General features: G+C 40.2%; 1 protein-coding gene across 1 annotated transcript; it reads left to right on the top strand.

Moving 5' to 3' along the window:
* Positions 1–1,199: 1,199 nt before the first annotated feature.
* Positions 1,200–3,121, top strand: LOC122438367 (E3 ubiquitin-protein ligase RNF146-B-like). Its single transcript, XM_043463167.1, is given in 2 exon segments — positions 1,200–1,787; positions 1,790–3,121. Coding segments are annotated over 2 exon segments (1,056 nt in total). The 5' UTR covers positions 1,200–1,387; the 3' UTR covers positions 2,446–3,121.
* Positions 3,122–19,672: the final 16,551 nt, after the last annotated feature.

Genomic DNA, 19,672 nt, shown 5'->3' with positions numbered 1-19,672 from the left:
ATATGACGCTGTGGTGAATGGGGCCATGAATTTCTGCAGGAGATGGAAATCCCACAGTAGGCACTCATTACCATGTCTTTGGACTGCCTTTTCCCATAACAAATATGGTCAATTTTGTTTATGGGGATGGTAGGGAAGGTATCATTGGCTCAAAGAATTTGGCTCATTAAGTCAGAGTAAAGCAACCAAAATTTTTCTTATGCAATGTGGAATAGACACAGTTTCAAAGTCCAGCCAAGTGTAGATTGGGAAGGTAATAGGGTAGCAAGATTTTTCTCATTACAGTAGGTCTATTTACTTCTTATGCAAGAATTTCATGGCTTAAGGGATCAACAACAATCTGTGGCACATTGTCTTTGAATTCTAGAGTTATCAAACCCTGTCTTAGATACATGGCAAAGAATGTAGCATGGTGAAAGAGGCTTGTAATAAAAACAGCATTTAGTACATAAGAATTTTGGTAAGAAGCAAATGAAACTATGAATGACAAATAACATTATCAACTTTAGACTGCTCCACCAGTATTATTTTAATTATCTTTTTGTGTCATGGTTCCAGCCCAGATGTTATTATTTAGTCAGCAGGGGTTAACATGTATTAGTCTGATATAATTATTAGGTCCCAGAGAGTTCTAGATTATTAGTCCCAAAGGTGCTTTCTTAACCAGATGGCCAAAAGGTTGTGTGCAGCTCTGTTCAGTGGGAGAATTAGTGAGTCATCATGTAATTCTACCCATTTGTGTGGGTAGAAAGTTGTTTAATTTGAACCTAGCATCAGCAATTACAGATATCTCTGGAACACTTTTAAAAGAACCTAATAATTCTCTAAGATTATAAAACAGTAACAAGAGTTGGATAATACCAGTGTTACTTTGGTTCCTGGTAAATTCTGTCTTCTTACAACATTGCTCATTGATGACAATAGTTGACTAGATTATGGTGCCTAATCATTACTGACTTTGTATCTCCATGTAATAGCTTGCCACATGCTGACTTGCTAACCAATCTATGATAATACCATTGTACACAAAGTAACAAGTAGAATGATTTCCCCATATGTTACATAGAAAGGATCTTCAGAAATTTTTTATAAGTAAAACAGTGGAACTGCTGATAACTGTCTTAGTTATCTTCTGTTGTGTAATAAATCATCCCAATCCTTAGAGACTTTAAAGTGTTCTTGTGGACCGCGCGCGCGCACGCGAGCGCTTATGCCCGGCCGCTGCGGGCTCGGAGGCCGAAGAGAAAAGACGGCGAGGCGGCTTCGGCTGTGTCCACAGAGCACAGGATGATCCAGCAATGGAGGAGAAAATACTGCAAACTGGCTGATTACTCATGAAGATGAGATTTTATTTTTGTGGCAGGCATCTGTGGGGTCTGTAATAGAAATGATGGCTGGCTGTGGAGAAATTGATCACTCTATAAACATGCTTCCTACGAACAGGAAAGCAAATGAGTCCTGTTCTAATACTGCACCTTCTCTAACTGTCCCTGAATGTGCCATTTGTCTGCAGACATGTGTTCACCCAGTCAGTCTGCCTTGTAAGCATGTTTTCTGCTATCTATGTGTGAAGGGAGCTTCGTGGCTTGGAAAGCGATGTGCCCTCTGTCGACAAGAAATTCCCGAAGATTTCCTTGATAAGCCAACCTTGTTGTCACCAGAAGAACTCAAAGCAGCAAGTAGAGGAAATGGTGAATATGCCTGGTATTATGAAGGAAGAAATCGGTGGTGGCAGTATGATGAGCGCACTAGCAGAGAGCTGGAAGATGCGTTTTCCAAAGGTAAAAGAGCACTGAAATGTTAATTGCCGGGTTTCTGTATGTTGCCGATCTTGAAAATATGGTACAGTATAGGAGAAACGAACATGGACATCGCAGGAAGATCAAGCGGGATATAATAGATATACCAAAGAAGGGAGTAGCTGGACTTAGGCTGGACTGTGATGCTAACACCGTAAACCTAGCGAGAGAGAGCTCTGCTGATGGAGCGGACAGTGTACCGGCTCAGAGCGGAGCTTCTGTTCAGTCTTCTTCTGTGAGGCCCCTGACGTCAGTAGATGGTCAGCTAACAAGCCCCGCCACGCCATCCCCTGATGCAAGCACTTCTCTGGAAGACTCTTTTGCACATTTACAACTCAGTGGAGACAGCATAGCGGAAAGGAGTCATAGAGGGGGAGGAGAAGAAGAGCATGAATCGCCATCTTCAGGCAGGGTACCAGCACCAGACACTTCGATTGAAGAAACCGAATCCGATGCCAGTAGTGATAGTGAGGATGTATCTGCGCTTGTTGCACAACACTCCTTGACCCAACAGAGACTTTTGGTTCCTAATCCAAATCAGACAGTATCTGATCGGTCAGGAACTGATCGATCAGTGGCAGCGGGTGGAACAGTGAGTGTCAGATCTCGAAGGCCTGATGGACAGTGCACAGTAACGGAAGTTTAAATAAAAAAGTTTTCAGATCCATGCTCAAGATGAAAATGGTTATCTGTAAATTTCTGCCCACGTAACATTATACTCATCCCTAGTAGTGCATTTTGGGAGTTGGGGTGGGAAGGGGTATGGGAAGGATAGACCTGTAATTAAAATGTCTAACACATCTCTGTTGAGAAATTTATTTAATATAAGGAACTTGGGTGTTAATAGTTGAGAGCTGTTTAGTAATAACCCAGTTTTCTTGAGGTCTGTTTATTCTATAGTTTTTTAAAAATATCTTCAGTTCTTTTGGCCAGCGTGTGTGTATTATCTGTGCATTAATGGTCCTTATCTGACTACTGCATTGGTTCCTATTTTTCTGCATGGATTGACATAAAACCATTACTAAAATTTGGCACCTACAAGAAGTCTGGTATCAGTATGAACAGAAAGCTTAATGTGAGAACAAATGTGAATTTGGGGTTTTAAAATAGAATAACAGCAACTATTTAATAGTAAAGTTAACTGAAATGGAAATGTAAAGAAAACAGCTTATAACTTATGTTTCAGAATCTTGTCTGTAACACACTTCATGGCGTTCCCATAGGCTTTGCTGTCTAGTCCTTGTAGTTAGAGGTTTCTCTTGATCCACATTTTTTTTTGATTACAGACTTTATAATTTAATAAATACTAGAATTTAAAAAAATAAATAAATAAATAAAGTATTCTTGTGAGTCAGGAATCCGAGCATAGCATGGTTGCGTGCCTCCAGGTCTGTCAGGAGTTTGCAGTCAACTGTCAGCTGGGGTTGTGATCTCATCTAACAGCTCAGCTGGGGGTAGAGCCGGGGTCCACCCTAAAGCTCCCTCACGTGGTCATCGGCAGGCCTGAGTCACTTGCCATTAGGCCTTTTCCACGGGGCTGCCTCATGACATGGAAACTGGCTTTTCATGGCCGGCAAGAGAGAGAAAGAGAGAACCAGAAGCTATTCTTTTATAATTTAATCCCCAGAGTAGCATGTTATCCCTTCCGCCATATTTCGTTCATTAGAAGTGAGCCAATAAATCCAGTCCATAGGACTAGGGGGGAGTAAACAAGGGCATGAATATTAGCTAGTGGGAATCATTAGGGATTATCATAGTGGCTTCTTACAACAATGGCATTGGAGTTTTTTATAATTTTGAAATAATTATTTGGCAGATGGTCTTCAGTTTAATAAATTATTTTGTTTTTACATAATAGCTAATGTTGAATATTTGTTAATGAAGTGAGGTTAGATATCTGCTGATAATTTCCTAGAATGTGCTTAATGTCAGTTCAAGTTTTATGATCTACTTGGAGGCACTGAGCCTGTAAAATCTACATAGTAGTTTTTATAGGTTCATTACAGTTCATCTAGTATATTCTCTTTCAGTAAATTAATTAGTAAATTAATTTCTATGCCTCCCATTTTTTAATATTTATTTTTTTAATTGGAGGATAATTGCTTTACAGAATTGTGTTGGTTTCTGCCAAACACCAACATGAATCAGCCATAGGTGTACATCTGTCCCCTCCCTCCCCCTCCCTCCCACCTGCCTCCCCATCCCCCCCACCCCCCGTGTTGTTGCAGAGCCCAGGTTTGGGTTCCCTGAGTCATATAGCAAATTCCTATTGTATGCCTCCCATTGTTTAAAAACTAATGAGCAGAAAGTATATTTTACATGGTAAGAATTTGGGTTATTGTATATTTGGCATGACTGGGCTAAATGTTATTCATGCTTTCTAAACATAAAACAAATCGTGTGTGTGTGTATGTGTGCATTCATGACTTGAATCTCGAGGTTCTTATATCAATTAGCAGAAGATACATTATGATAAAATCAACCAATATCATTTTCTTTTTGCCTGAAGAACTTTATTTCATATTTCTTTTAATACAGGTCCTCTAGCAATGAATTCTCTGTTGTTATTTACCTAATGTTTACTTTGAGTAAAGCATTTTAGCATGACAGTTTTCTTTCAGTATTTTAAAAATATTGTACCAGACTCTTCTGGCCTGCATGGTTTCTGATGAAAAGTTTTCTCTCATTCTTATCTTTGTTCTCTGTACATAGTGTTTCACATTTGTCTGGCATTTTTTTAAATATATATTCTACTTGGAGTTTGTTGAGATGTTCAGATCTGTGGATTATAGTTTTCATCAAATTTGGAAAAATTTTGGCCATTATATCTTCAGATATCTCTCCTCCCCCTTTCTTCTGAAACTCCAACTATACATTTATTGGACTCCTTGATATTGCTTACAGTTGCTGATGTTATGTATGTGCACAAGTATGTTTATCTCTTTTATCTCTGATTCATGGATAAGTTTTCTATTGCTGTGTAACAAACGACCACCAACTTTGAGGCCTAAAATAATACTGACTTATTAACTCACAGTTCTGTAGGTCAGAAGTCTGGCATAGTATACGTCTGGATTCTTTGCTCAAGATCTCACATGGTTGAGATCAAGGTGTTAACTGGGAATGAGACTCTCATCTGAGGCTGGCATCCTCTTTCAAGCTCACTGGTTGTTGACAAAATTTATTTTCTTGGGGCTGTAGAATTGAGGTTGCCATTTCCTTGCTGCTTCTCAGCCCATTGCTGGTCTTTGCAAGTGGAGGCTGCCCACATTCCTTACCACATAGGCTTCTCCATCATCAAGCCAGCTGTAGCACTTTGGCTATTTCTGCTGCTTTTCATCCCTTACTTCCTCTTTGTGACTATCCAGAGAAGCACTATGCTTTCAAAGCCTCTCATCCTCGGGTCAGACCCGCTTGGATGATCTCTCTTTTTTTAACAGCATCTGTATCCTCATGCTTAGTCACTCAGTCGTGTGTGACTCTTTATGACCCCAGGGACTCTAGCTCACCAGGCCCCTCTGTCCATGGGATTCCCCAGGCAAGAATACTGGAGTGGGTTGCCATTTTCTACTCCCAGGGATCTTCCCAATGCAGGGATTGAACTGCATCTCCTGCACTGGCAGGCAGATTTTTTACTGCTGAGCCACCTGGGAAGCCTCATCTGTATCCTAGAATATGACAATCACCAGAGTGGAATCCATTATATTCATTGTCTTGTGGATTATGTTACATGCACATACACAAGACACAAACTCTTTGGGAACATTTTAGAACTCTGTCTAGCACAGATAGTTTACTGCTATTTCTTTAACTTTAGTTATCTTTTCTTCTCCAGCATCATTCTTGTTATCCATCTCATTTAGTATATCTTCCAACCAAACATTGTATTTTTTAATCTCTAAAAGCACCACTTAGGTCATTTAAAAATCTTCCATTTCTTTCCTTATAATGGTCATGTTTTCCTCTATCTTCTTGGTTAGAGATCACATTTATAAAGACTGTTTCAGCATCTTTGCTAATTCCACCATTTTCTTCATTTCTAGTTCTATGGTTTTTTAATAAAAATTTCTCTTGGTTATAGATAACATTTCATGCTTCTTTGCATGCATGGTGATTTATGGTTAGATATTGGACATTGTGAACTTTACATTTTTGAATGTTTGGTTATACTGCATTATTTTAAATTGTGCTGGATTTTGTTTTGGCACACAGTTAAGTTACTTGGAGTCAGTTGGATTCTTTCAACTTCTTGCCTTTAAGCTTTGTCAGGGCAAGTCCAGAGTTGCTTTCAGTCAGGAAATAACTTAGCCCTCCTGCTAAGGTGGCACACTCTTGATGATTCTTCTTAGTGCCCCACGTACGAAAAACTTTTCCATTCAGGCTTGTAGACCAGACACCGTTACCAGCCCTGTGAGAGCACTGGGAATTGTTATGCCTTCTCATTTCCAGTGGGTCTTTTCCTGACCTTGGGTAATTTCCTTTCACACAAGAGAACAGTAGAACTCAGCCAAATACTTGAGGGTATTTGTAGAGTTCCAGAGCTCTCTTTCGCAGCAACTCCCTTCTTTCTGGTAATTTGTCTTGAAAATTCTACTTGCCTTGGCCAGTATCTGCTTTTCAGCTCAACAAGACTTCTGGGGTCTGTTTGGGTTCCCGTTTTTAATTTTTTCTGTACTGCAGCCTGGAAATTACCTCCAGGTAGTATGGTACAATTGTAGGGCTGACCTTGTTTATTTCCTTTCTTTCAGAGGTCATGGATCTGCTCTGCCTGTTCTCCAGTGTGTGAAAAGAGTTGTTTCATATATTTTTCCATTTTTTCTACCTATTTAAGGTGAGAGAATAAATATGGTCCCTGTTATTCCATCTTGGCTTGTAGTGGAATATTTATGATGAAACCAAAATAAATATAGAATTTTACTTTTAAGAATTTTTAGAGTATAGCATGATCTTCATTTTAGGTCTAATTGAACTGTAATTGAGCCTGTACTAAGTATTAGGATGTAGTTGCTTCTCTGTGTCTTGAATAGCGAGGAGTTCATATAGGAAGAAGGTATGTGGGAGGTTTTTGAAAGAGTAGGAAAATGTTAAGAGGAACATGGAAGAAGACACAATATCAAGGAAACTGTTGGACTGGCTGGGTTCTTTGATTCAGCAAGTATTCCCTGAACAAACATTTGTGCCGAGTACCTGTTATCCTGGCTTGCCCACTGGCTGGAGCAAGCCAAGGATCATGTGCAGCCAAGTGTGGCTAGGACCTCTGGACTCCCAGGTGCTCCCTCTGTATGTGCTCAGGAACTGCTGTGACTGCCTCCCTCTTTTCATCCTTTGGATGCCATTGTTAAGGGTCAGCACCATCCTTAGATCCAGGCAAGATGGTTTTCTGTCCTGAGCCCTGTGCTTTCAACATCTGTATTTCACAGACACAGAAAACATAAGTTTATTAAAAACACGCAATACCCTGTCACTGGGACCCAGAGCTCAGCCCTGATGTAGTACAGTGCGTAACATCATACACCTACCCTCATGACTCCTGCTATTCAGGACCCAGGGAAACACTTCTCCACAACTCGTGCCCAAAGTGCTTTTAGGCAACTGGTGATGGCATCTGAGTGTCCTGAAAGTCTGTGTCTGACTACAGTGGACGTTAGAGATCAATGCTGCCTCGGCATGAGGATTTGAGTAGCAGAGATGTATGGTAAAGAGAAGACAGATTAACTGTTGAGTACCTCCTCTCAGATAACTTGAATGCAATAGATTTTTGCACAGTGAAATATCCTTTTCCAGCTCTGCTGAGTGCTCATGTCCTTGCTTTTCCTCATGTTCCAATCTGTGGTTCCAGAGCATAGTTCACAGCAATTGCATATGGTAGCTGATAAATAGTTTGCAGTATTTATTCATATTGTTTTAAAATTTGTTTATATGTAGGCCTAAATGTAATATGAGTAAAATGCAATACCAGTTCTTTACACTGTTGACTAAATGGTTACTAAACACTAGAACATCGTGCCAGTTTGAGTTTTCCAGGAAGCAAATGCCAAGACAGAGTCGGGAGTGCAAGAGATTTATTTGGGGAGATGCCTGTGAAAGGCGCAGGGAAGAGGGAGCAGGAGTGGGCAGGAAAAGCCTTTGGACCACAAAGTAGATCTCACACCTGTGAAAGGAGAGAGGAAAATAAGGAAATTTGGGTAGAAAGAGTCTCAGACTTCAGTACAGCTCAGAGAAAATCTCAGTCAGCCCAATAAAAAATAAGATTTAGTTTTACCTGAGCCCTTGTTCCTACAAACATTAAGACCTGCGGAGTTCCCATTTCTTTCAGAGCTAAACCTCTTTGCCCTAAGTGTAGCAATCTGACCTAATGGCCTGTTTTTTTATGCCCACTTTTTGTTTCAGAAATCTGATTCTTGATTTTAACTTGTCCCAATTCATTTAAAATGTGCCAGAGCCCCTTATCCTGGCCCAAGCTGTGTCAGATGGATAAAAGGAGGGGCAAAATGGGAGGAATAAAATCTCATGGCAGTGGGAGCGGGGGTGGCGGGAAGAGTGAAAAGACTGGTAGTATTTGGTGCAAATTTCGCCAGGATGGAAACTAGGAATGAAGAGTGAATGTTATAAGGCAGGAAAAACATATTGTCCTCAGAGAAATTGAACACTGAACTTAATGACAGCCCACAGCTGACATAGTGAACTTCTTGTCTTAAAGAGAAAAGTAGTGTAACGGATCCACTCTTAAGATGCACTTGCAAGTGCTGTTTTAAGGTGTCAAACAAATCAGTGCATGCTAAGAAATATTAAGAAACCTTGAGCTCATTCTCAAGATTTGCATCAAATCAGACCCACCTGGCTCTGTTACTGCTTTCAAAAGGCTAAACGCTTGGCAGACAGCATAGGTATTTGGGGAAAATTTAGAATTGCATATATTGGAGCAAACTGGTTGTCTCCAGAAAGTGGCTGTTATTGGGAGCATTGAATTACTATGTTGCTGTGCGAATGAATACAAAATAATGGGCACAGCATCCAGATGGCAGCCCTTACAAACTGGCTTTGGAATAGTCAGTTGACCTCTCTGTGCCTTGGGTTCCTCCTCCATAGCAGAAGGATAATGATAGCTCTTATCTCCTTTAGACTATGGTGATGATGAAATGAAATTATACATGTGAATAAAACACTAGAATGGGCCCTCGCACCTACCAACCTTTCAATAAGTATTGTTTATAATGATTGTTTCTTTACCCATCTGTATTTGCTCCCTTCCATGGATTGATTGTACTTCTAATCCAAGCTGGCTGCCTTGCAATATGTGTTCATTAGAAGAGTGTTGAGTAGATCAGTTCAAACTTATCATCACTACAAATTACTAAGATAAAACAGCTCAAGGATCTTGTGATAATAGCAGTGGATCACCCTTGCAGCAAAAGATGAGGTGGATGAGGGTGCATTGTCCATTTAAATCACTGCCATCAATCTACCACACAAGTTTTGAAATGATTCTTCTAAAGGGCAAAAAAAAAAAAAAAAGTTTCTTTTTCATCCTGTTCTTGAAATATGCTACAGATGCTATGAAAAACAAGGACAAGAAGTGGGAGGTAAGAGTTCTTAGATGAGATTTAAGATATTACTTGCCAAAGAGTTTAGGTCTGGATTTCTTATATTTCAAAATTGTGTCCCACAGGTCTCCATAGTGACATCTTGAAGTCAATTGAGTGGCTGATGAGAAAAACACATGGTTCTCTCTGACACCCTAGGGTCTCTGCTCTGTTACTGTCCACCATTCACCCCCAAAGACCAAGGAGCCATCGGACCAGAAATCTATATATTCCTTTGGAATTCCCAATTGGTAATAACAACAGGGAATATGGGAATTTGCAGGCCTTGAAAATAACTTGAAATCATTAAATTGAATTCTATTTGACCTGGTTAGATTTGCTAAGATTTCTTTCTTCCATTCTGGCCGACCTCACTATGTATTAGAAACCATGATCTCTCCCATTTTCCCCCAGGATTCACTTCTGAAGGTTTTTCCTTCTTGAGATGCAGACCTTGGAGGACTAGACTTAAGATATGCAAGTCCATCCTTGCTAGCTTCTCAGGCCACCTTTCAGTTCCAAATCCATGTCTGAAGAATTATTCTCTCCTCAACACTGGACATTTCAAGGGAGAGGGAGCGCGCCAGGAGGGAATGGCCTTGTCCATTATGCCTGAGGATAACCCTCTCTCTGAGAAGACAGTTTGGGGGAGCACAAAGGTTCCTGAGACAAAGCTCACCCCCTCCAACACTCCAAATGGCAGTGTGCCATTTGGAAGCACTGCCAGCAGGAGACAGGCCTCGGCTCTGAAAATGCATCCCTTCAGTCTCTTCCAGGCTTGACATCCTGGGTTCCATCCACTTGCTCATCTATCAAGGCTTGGAATTTTCTCCCTCTCCTCTTCACAATTCTTAAATTGCTTTGGGGTCACTTGCTTCTAAAAGTGAGGCCTCTGGAATGAAAGCCTTGACTCAGGTGTGTTGTGACAGAGCCAGGGAGATAAATGATAACCAGTGAGGCAGATTATTTCAGCTCAGGAAGCTTGTAGAGAAATCCTAGACTATAGACTATACTCAGTAAGTATTTTTGTGTGTTCTTAGGATGGTTAAGGTGTCCAGGCGGTCGTTTTCATCTTCCTGCTTTGAAGCTCCGGGAAGAACTTGAATCACCTACTATAAGCCTCTCACATTTCTTTTTCTCTATTCTGGCTCTGCTGGGTCTCAGCTGTGGTGCTAAGTTGCGGGCTCTTAGTTGCCACATGTGGGCTCTTAGTAGCGGCATGCAGGATCTAGTACCCTGACCAGAGATCGAACCCGGGTCCCCTGCATTGGGAACACTAGCCTCTCTTATTAAAAAATTTCCCCATCTCACCCCAAATCCTGCCGAAGAATCCAAACACTTTGTGCTATAGGAAAACTGACAGAACTGGCCCCCAGGTAATAAGATATTTTCGGGAGAAATTTTTTATGAACCTGGATTCTTGCATCTTCTTATACTTAGAAAAGCACTAAAGCATTCAAAAGAAATCTGTTTCTCATTGACTAGTAGCAACACTCTACCGAGATGCATGCTTGGTTACACATACCCTCTTCACCAAAATCACATTTATACCAACCTCCCTGCCTTGTTATTGGAGTATAGTTGATTTACAATGTTGTATAAGTTTCAGGTGTATGACAAAGTGATTCATTTATAACGTATATTTTTATATATCCATTCCTTTTCAGATTCTTTTCCTGTAAAGGTTATTACAGAATATTGAATAGAGTTCCCTATACTATACACTAGGTTCTTGTTGTTTATCTATTTTATATATAGTAGTGTGTATATGTTAATCCCAAACTCCTACAAATGTATTCCTCCTCCCAATACTAATTTTTCATTGACCTATACTCTTAATATTTTTGTAATTTTCTGCAAGTATGCTAAACTTCAGTAGACAAGTCTATTTGAACATTTATCTTGCATTTACAGTTACAACTTCAATGGAGTTATTGTTCAGCTACAACCTCTGACAAGCTTAGAAATACACACACGCATGTGGGGAATGTCATTAGCTACATGAGGACATGCCACATGGTTTCCGTAAAGCAGTGGTGAGCGTACTTGTGTGACCTAGGGGTTCATTTGCAATCACCATTAACCAAAATAATGAGGCAATGTCTGCGTACCCTGGAGAATCTAACAGAAGAGTTAGAGGTTTTCAAGGGCTGCAAGTCAAAGAATTCCAGCTGCTAAAAGGCTTGTGATTTGATAATGAGAATGCAGGGGTATTTGTGGGGTTTTTTTGGTTTGTTTGTTTTGTAACTTCAGACTTGTTAGGGTTTTCAGAGCCAAGATGTATATGAACTCTTTTGTTGAAATAAAAAAGAGTCAGTTGGACTAAAAAGTAAGCTAGGTGACTGAAGGGCACTTCCTCACCTCAAACAGAAATAGGTACTTTTGTGTATATATATACTCATGTTTGCCTTATGGCTTAAATACTAAGGATAGTGACAAATAGGTAAGACCTTTTATATCTTGCCTCTCATTAATCACTCCCTGATAGAAAGTGTCTTACCCAAACAGAAACAAAAACTTCCCTTGGGGGAGATGATTCTGTGTTTCTAGGTATTAGCAATGGTCTCATCAATTGTCCTCTAAACCCTTTAGCCCATCTTGACTATTCTGGGTACCAGTGGCAGTACCATGCTTTGATTGAATATGTCTGCCTTAACCTAGAATACTTCTTTATCTCATTTGGATGACCGTGAAGGTCATGCCACAGCCTTGCTGTCTTTGGGTGTTTCCTTTTAAATAAAGATGGTTAGAGAAGGTGATCTTCTGATACACTCCTCATGGTTTAACATGAGGCACACTAGCTGTTTTCTGTGAAATAAGCAACTTTCCCAAACAATGACCCTTACTCATCATTAAGGCTTTCACAGGGAGGTAAAAAGCACCCTTTCAAGTTAAAAACAGGTTAACCAAATTTGCCGACCACTCTTTTTAGTGTACTGTGTTACTGTGCAATTTGAAAGGTAGAAAGACACAGTCTCATGGCTTACAGCAAAGAATTTGCTTGAAGGTTACAGATTTTTTGATGGGTTATAAATGGGATTTCACTCACAGGGGCAAATCTCTCTTGTAATCCTGAAGGCATTATTTTTTAAAACTGCACAGTTACTTTATGCACAATAGTTTTGATGTTTTATCAGCATGCAATTAAAATCCCTTTGTCTAAGGTTCTGGCTTTAAACTCTTGAATAGATAGGAGGCAGAATGAACTGTGTTATGCATTTCAGAAAGAAGAAAGAAATTAATTTGACAACTGGTGCGGTCCCACCCCCAGGAGGGAGTGAGCGGCGCAGTGCTGCTCTCTGTTGGGCTGCTGCGGAAACACACAGGATGCATTTTGTTTGTCTGCCAAGAAAGTCTTCCCAAGGAAGTGTCTCTAGTCACTTCCCTGGGAATAGTCTGGCTGCTTATTCAACACAGAGACTTTTCTTTCAGCCAAAGGGCAAGAGAAACCCAGTAAGCTAAGTAGTAGAGCAGAAAACAAAATATGTTAAAACTCCTCTGCGGGGCACTGAATGCTTCTATCTCCCCAGATTCATATGTTGAAGCCCTAATCCCCAGTGCGATGGTATTTGGAGTGGAGTCACTGGCAAATGATTAGCTCATGAAGGCACCGCCCTCGTGAATGGGGTTAGTGCCTTTTTGAAACCACTGCTCTCACCCATATTGTAAATCAGCTGTTTGTTTCATGCATGTATGCTCAGTCGTGTCTGACTCTTTGCAACTCCTTGGACTATATATAGCCTTCCAGGCCCCTCTGTCCATGGGATTTTCCCGGCAACAATCCTGGAGTGGGTAGCCATTCTGTCCTCTTGGGGATCTTCCCGATGAAGGGATCAAACCCAGGTCTCCTGCATTGACAGGCAGGTTCTTTACCACTGAGCCATGTGGGAATCCCCAAATCAACTACATTCCAATAAAAATAGAAATTCTTTTAAAACGTCCTTTCTGCGTTGATTTAAATGATCACGTGATTTTTCTCCTTTATTCTGTTAATGTGGTGTAGCACGTTTATTGATTTGTAATTGTTGATTCATCATTGCGTCCTAGTGATAAGCCACACTTGATCATGGTGTATGATCCTTTTATAATGCTGTTGAATTCGGTTTGTTAGTATTTTGTTGAGGATTTCTCATTCAGTTGGTACTTTGATCTTAGACTTCCCAGCTTCTAGAACTGTTAGAAATAAACGTGATCTGGTCCTGGCCAATGAAATATAAGAGCAAGTCAAGGGGTGGGGGAAGTGTTTTTCCTCCCTGAGAAGAACAAGAGATGCAGGAGAAGAAGGCTACATTTGCCCCTTCATTCCTCCCTGCTTATAGAGCTGGTATGTGAGGCTGGGCTGCCTGGGACCTGGCAGACATCTGGAGACAAGCAGGTTTTAATTTTCTGGATGAAACCACTGAGCTGCCAACCACCCTGGAAAAGCAGCTTTGAACTTCTCGTTCCTTATGGTTTAAGCTCCTCTGGTTGACTCTTCTGTTCATTAGCGCTGAGTATGTTTCAGACAGTACAGATGGTCTAAAGTCTGGGCAGGAAATAATGCTTCCTTACTCCACAGCCTACAGGAGTATTGGAACTAGCTGACCTACCTTCTGTTAATTGTCTTCGTTGCTACATGGATTGTTCAATGACCTAGGAGCCCCAAGGATCATGGTTCAGTAAGACTCAGGGATGTGTAAAAGCAGGCTGTATATCCAAGCTGAAGCTGACTTCAAAAATGTGGTTTGAACAGCACCAAAATCCTCCACTCAGCATATGAAATAAAATAAAATGAATGTCCTTACATCCTGCTTTCAGGTTTGGAAGTCTGTTGGTAGAGATTTATTTTCTCAGGGTCTTGTCTTCATGAGTCTTTTCTTAAATTACACATTTTCCTGTACAGAGACTAGTATCTTACACTTTTGTTAGCTCACATGTTAACTGAGATGGGGAAACAGAAGGCAGGGACAAAATGAACAGTATTTTAGGATCTATGAGTTGGTTGGGATCTTTGAGATCACCTGCTCTTATACTTTCCTTTCATAGATGAAAAACTATGTGGACCAGGGAGGTTCGGTGGTTTACCCAGTTAATCTCCACCTTAGAGCCAGAACCCTGGTTACCAGGCTTCCAGTCTGGGGGATTTTATACTCTCCTGTCATTCTCAAAGTAACTGTGTGAATGGCACATTGGCACATTTTAAACACCTGGAGGAACTTTGCTGCAATTTCTATATATGGGTCTGGAGTCTGTGGGTTTGAAACTTCATTTGAGTAGTAAAGATTGTTTTTGCAGCATGAGAAGAGCTGATGGACCCTGGAGGGAGCAGATATGTAGCCAGTGGCCTCAAGGGTTTGCTGAGGTTCAAGCCTGCTCTTGCTCTCTGTATACTAAAAAGGGCCGTTCTCACTAGTTCTGCCTCCGTTTTTACTTAGCTGGTAGATAAAACAGGTTTGTTTTTTAAAAAACAACCCATTTAACATTTTGACATTTGTTAGCCCATTTTACCGAACATGCAGCGTTTACAATAGCATTAAGTTCTTCAGAGATATCTGTTTCTGAGGCTTATCATATTAATCACTGCTATGTATGTTTATTGAAGTTGTAGAGCCTTTATGGGATCTTCAAACAAGAGTGTTTCTCAAAATGTTAGGTCGTATTATTCAGACATATTCTCATATTTTTGTCAAGCATGTAAGGATCTATAGAGAAATGCATGTACCATTTAAAGAAAGTGTGACTTTCAATTTTAAAACAGCAAGAATTTGTTGAAACATCAACAGTAATCAATCTCTGCTTTAGACATGCAGTTTTAAAATATATTATTTTTCAAAACGGCTACATTTGTGATTATTTCTGTTGTTTGCTTTTGCAAAGACACACCTATCTACAGTCCTTCAATTCTGAACATTTATAAAACCATAAATTCTGGAACAATTTCTGTGTTCTCTTGCCCTCTGCTGGTTAAATTGAGACCTTTTAATGGAAACACGTCCATCAGCTACCTTACGATCACCAATGTACACCCTCTGACCTGTTCATTTTTGAGTCCATTTGGCAAAAGTCTCCTTAATCTTTTGCCAGAGGTAAGAATCTACCTTGAGGCTCCATTTCTCATCAAGATACGCATGCCCTGATGGTTCCAGCTCAGGACTCATGTCCATTCTCAATCATCTTTTGTATTTACCCCTGCATCCTTTGATTAGCACCTTATTGTATACTGTACTATTCCTGACTTGTCTCTACTGCATAATTTAACAGATATATCAGTGTGTAAATATAAGCTGGTTATTAATTGCTTGGTGTTTGTCTTGTTTTCCCAGTGTGACTGTCAGTTCTCCAGGCCTTCACCCCCATCAACTGAATTTAGAAGAGGCCTCAGTCATGGAAATCAAGCCTTCACACATGCCCTAGACTTTCCTGGAGTGATGCAGGAACCCTCATTCTGGTTGTGACCTGCCTTCCTGGGCGTCCCCCAGTCTCCCTGCAGTGGTCAAGATGGACCACACACACTTGGGTAAGATCAGCCCTTCCCTGGAGAGCTCAGTGGAGGAGCGTGAACCAGCTCACCGTCTTAGACCTGATTCCCCCCTCTCTCCTGCTGGTGGTGAACCCCAGCTGATGTTATTTAGGTTCTGCTACCCTGCTGCTCTCTCTTTTCTACCCAGTTCTCACAAGTCTGATGTTCTGGGGGTAAACTCTGAGTGACTGCTACTCTGGATTTCTACTTTCTTATTTACATCTAAATTAAAATTTGCATTATTCTGTCTCCTACTTATTCTGAAGATACAAGCTTTTCTCTCTCTCTGTATTGATCTGTATCTTTCCCCCCCCACCCAGCAGGAGTAGATTTGAATTTGGGTGGCTGGCATTATTTTCCTATGGGAAAGCTGCAGAAGTTCTCTTTTGATTTCTTCTTTTTTGTTGTGTGTGGTTTTCTCGGTGAGCTGAGTGAGAATAGGGGAGGAGAGGAAGAGAGAGTGTGAGTAGCTGTCGAGGGGAGCAGGAGGCTGAAAGACAGGGCAGTGTGACTGCCTATGAGCACTAAGGTACCACTTGAGGTTTGTGGTAATAAATGTAAAGTAAGACCAGTCAGTATGATCATGGGCTTTTCTCCAACCACGTTCAGTTCAGCTGCATCCTGTTGTGGTTTTGCCAAATGAGTACAAAGAAATGTGCAAAACAGATAGGAGGAAAACTTCAAAGCTCTCCTGTGAAGGACAGAAGTAGAGTTGAACAGACATGGAGACACACCACGTTCTTGGATCCAACAGCGCAGTGCCAGATGCCGGTTCTCCTCAAGCTAATATGAGCGTTTATGATGACTGTGTTCAAAGTGACCTTCCCCCCCACCCCCCACTGGAATCAGAAAAGCTGATTCCAAACAAGAATACTCAGGAAAACTCTGGAAAAAAAAAAAAAGGCACACTGGACAAAAGATATGAACAGTCTGTTCAAAAAAGGAAAACAAACAAAAACAAAAAAACAAACAAACAAAAAAGGAAAACAAAACAAAACAGAAAAATGTCCCTTATGTATCTAAACAACTGCTCAATCTTGCTTCTATTAAGAGAAAATTGATTTATAACTGTTTTAGAATAACAAATGCTCACCTATCTGACTGGCAAAACTCAAAATGTTTGGTAGTACCCTCTGTGGGTGAGGCTGTGGAGAAACAGCCATTCTCATAATTGTTGGGAGTTCAAAATGGTCCAGCCTCTATGGAAAGTAATTTGGACTTAACTAATACCGCTGCACATGCATTTGCCTATTGACTTAGCAGTTCTATTTTTAAGATTCTCTATAAATTCATGACTATGTGCAGGGAGTTATTCATTCTGACATTGTTTATAATTGCAAAAGATTATAAACAATCCAAATATCCATCAATAGGGAACTTGTTACATGAAAAATAGAAAAGCTATTAGAAAACAGAAAATGGCTCCCTTTTTAGGAGCTTGCTTTTGCAAGATTCAGAACCAAGATTAGATAAGTAAATAACAGGTACAGAGCCCTACCTTTTGTATAAGGAAATAAAATTATTTGCTTATTTTTGCCCAAAACAAAGGTCATGGAATAAATAAAAAATTAGTAGATAAGAAAGAAATGAAAACAGTAGCTGGCTCTCAAAAAAAGTTAGTAAATATGATTTCCTAGAAGGAGCAGGAGAAAGGGACCAAGAAGACAGAGGAGGAGATTCAGTTCAGTTCAGTTCAGTCGCTCAGTCGTGTCCGACTCTTTGCGACCCCATGAATCGCAGCACGCCAGGCCTCCCTGTCCATCACCAACTCCGGGAGTTTACTCAAACTCATGCCCATTGAGTCAGTGATGCCATCCAGCCATCTCATCCTCTGTCGTCCCCTTCTCCTCCTGCCCCCAATCCCTCCCAGCATCAGGGTCTTTTCCAGTGAGTCAACTCTTCACATGAGCTGGCCAAAGTATTGGAATTTCAGCTTCAGCATCAATCCTTCCAGTGAACACCCAGGACTGATCTCCTTTAGGATGGACTGGTTGGATCTCCTTGCAGTCCAAGGGACTCTCAAGAGTCTTCTCCAACACCACAGTTCAAAAGCATCAATTTTTCGGTGCTCAGCTTTCTTCACAGTCCAACTCTCATATCCATACATACTATCCCAAAGCCTTTGACTGTGTGGTCACAATAAACTGTGGAAAATTCTGAAAGAGATGGGAATACCACACCACCTGACCTGCCTCTTGAGGAGGAGGTTACACTTCTCTAAATATAGTGAACAGTGGAAACAGCTTACAAATTTTGAAACTAATAATAATATAAAATGAAAGAGGAAAATAAAAGCAAACCCTAACATTGAAAATAAATGCATTTCGTGTGAATAACTGATTGAAGGACCATGTATGTTTCCTTGTTGACCGTCGACTTGTGAGCTTTCCTGGTAAGGCTTCCTCTTCTTACTCTAGCCATTGAAAGCTGTGGAATTTGTACAGCTTGCCTCAGTTTACTGGTTGCTTTCTGTTGTCTGTCTTTTCCTACTGAATAGTCAGCTCCACTGGGCAGGGGTTGGTATTTGTTTTGTTCACTGATAATCCAAACAGCTCACACAATGTCTGGCGTATAGTAAGAACTCAGTAAATATTTGTTGAATGAATTAAGCTCCTTGTGGGCAGTGAAGCCATTTCTTTCTCTCTCTCTCTCTTTTTTTTAGTCTTTTTAAAAAAATTTGAAGTTTAATAAGGACCTAGTGTATAGCACAGGGAACTCTAGCAGTACTGTGAAATGGCCTATATGGGAAAAGAACCTAAAAAAGAGTGAATATATGTATATGTATCACTGACTCACTTTGCTGTACATCTGGAACTAAGATAACATTGTAAATCAACTAAATTCCAACTTTTTTTTTTTTTTTTAATTCCAACTTTTTAAAGACAAAGAATTAAAAAAGTTTAAAAATAAAAGCATAGATAATTGAAGTGTAGTTAATTTACAATGTTGTGTTAGTTTCAGGCATACAGCAAAGTGATTCAGTTTGTGTGTGTATATATATATTCTTTATATATATGTATTTTTTTCAGGTTCTTTTCCATTATAGGATAAGATATCGAATATAATTTCTTTTGCTATACAGTAGTTCCTTATTTTCCTTCTGTTTTATATATAGTAGTATGTATATATTAACCCAAAACTCCTAATTTGTTCCCCAGCCCCCAGCTATCCCCTTTGGAAACCACAAGTTTGTTTTCTACATCTGTGAGTCTATTTCTGTTTTGTAAACAAGTTCATTTAAATCATTTTTTAATATTGCACATTTTAGTGATATCATATGATATTTGTCTTTCTCTGTATGACTTCACTTAATGAGATAATCTCTAGGTCCACTCATGCCGCTGCAAATGAGAGAAGCCATTTCTTGTATGTTCTTCCTTTAATGCTCCAAAGCTAGTAGTGGGCTAGTACAGGAATTGCTAAATATATATTTTAGTCTGAGCCCAGATGATTTTAGCAGAACTCCAATTACATTTCTGTCCTCATTGTTGTTATTCATGTCTGGCCAATAACCCGGGACCCCATCCCTGGGACTTCATCTGCAGCTGGCAGTCCCTAGCAGCCAAGACATTGCCCAGCTTCATGCTGTGTTGACTGTGGCCCAAATTGCTAACGATTTACTCTTTCTCCTTTTGTGTACAAACTTCCAGCTGAGCTGCTTTGCAGATATTTCAGAAGTATGTCTCCATTTCTTTCTAGTTATTTCTTCCTGGTCTTTCTTATAATGACCAGCAGTGAATGTTTGGGGTTTAGAAATAAGTGTCTCTTTTTAAAATGTCTCTTCATTTTTA

Source organism: Cervus canadensis, chromosome 3, assembly GCF_019320065.1.
Source record: "Cervus canadensis isolate Bull #8, Minnesota chromosome 3, ASM1932006v1, whole genome shotgun sequence".
Lineage (NCBI taxonomy): Eukaryota > Metazoa > Chordata > Mammalia > Artiodactyla > Cervidae > Cervus > Cervus canadensis.
This window is presented reverse-complemented; position numbering and strand designations above follow the sequence as displayed.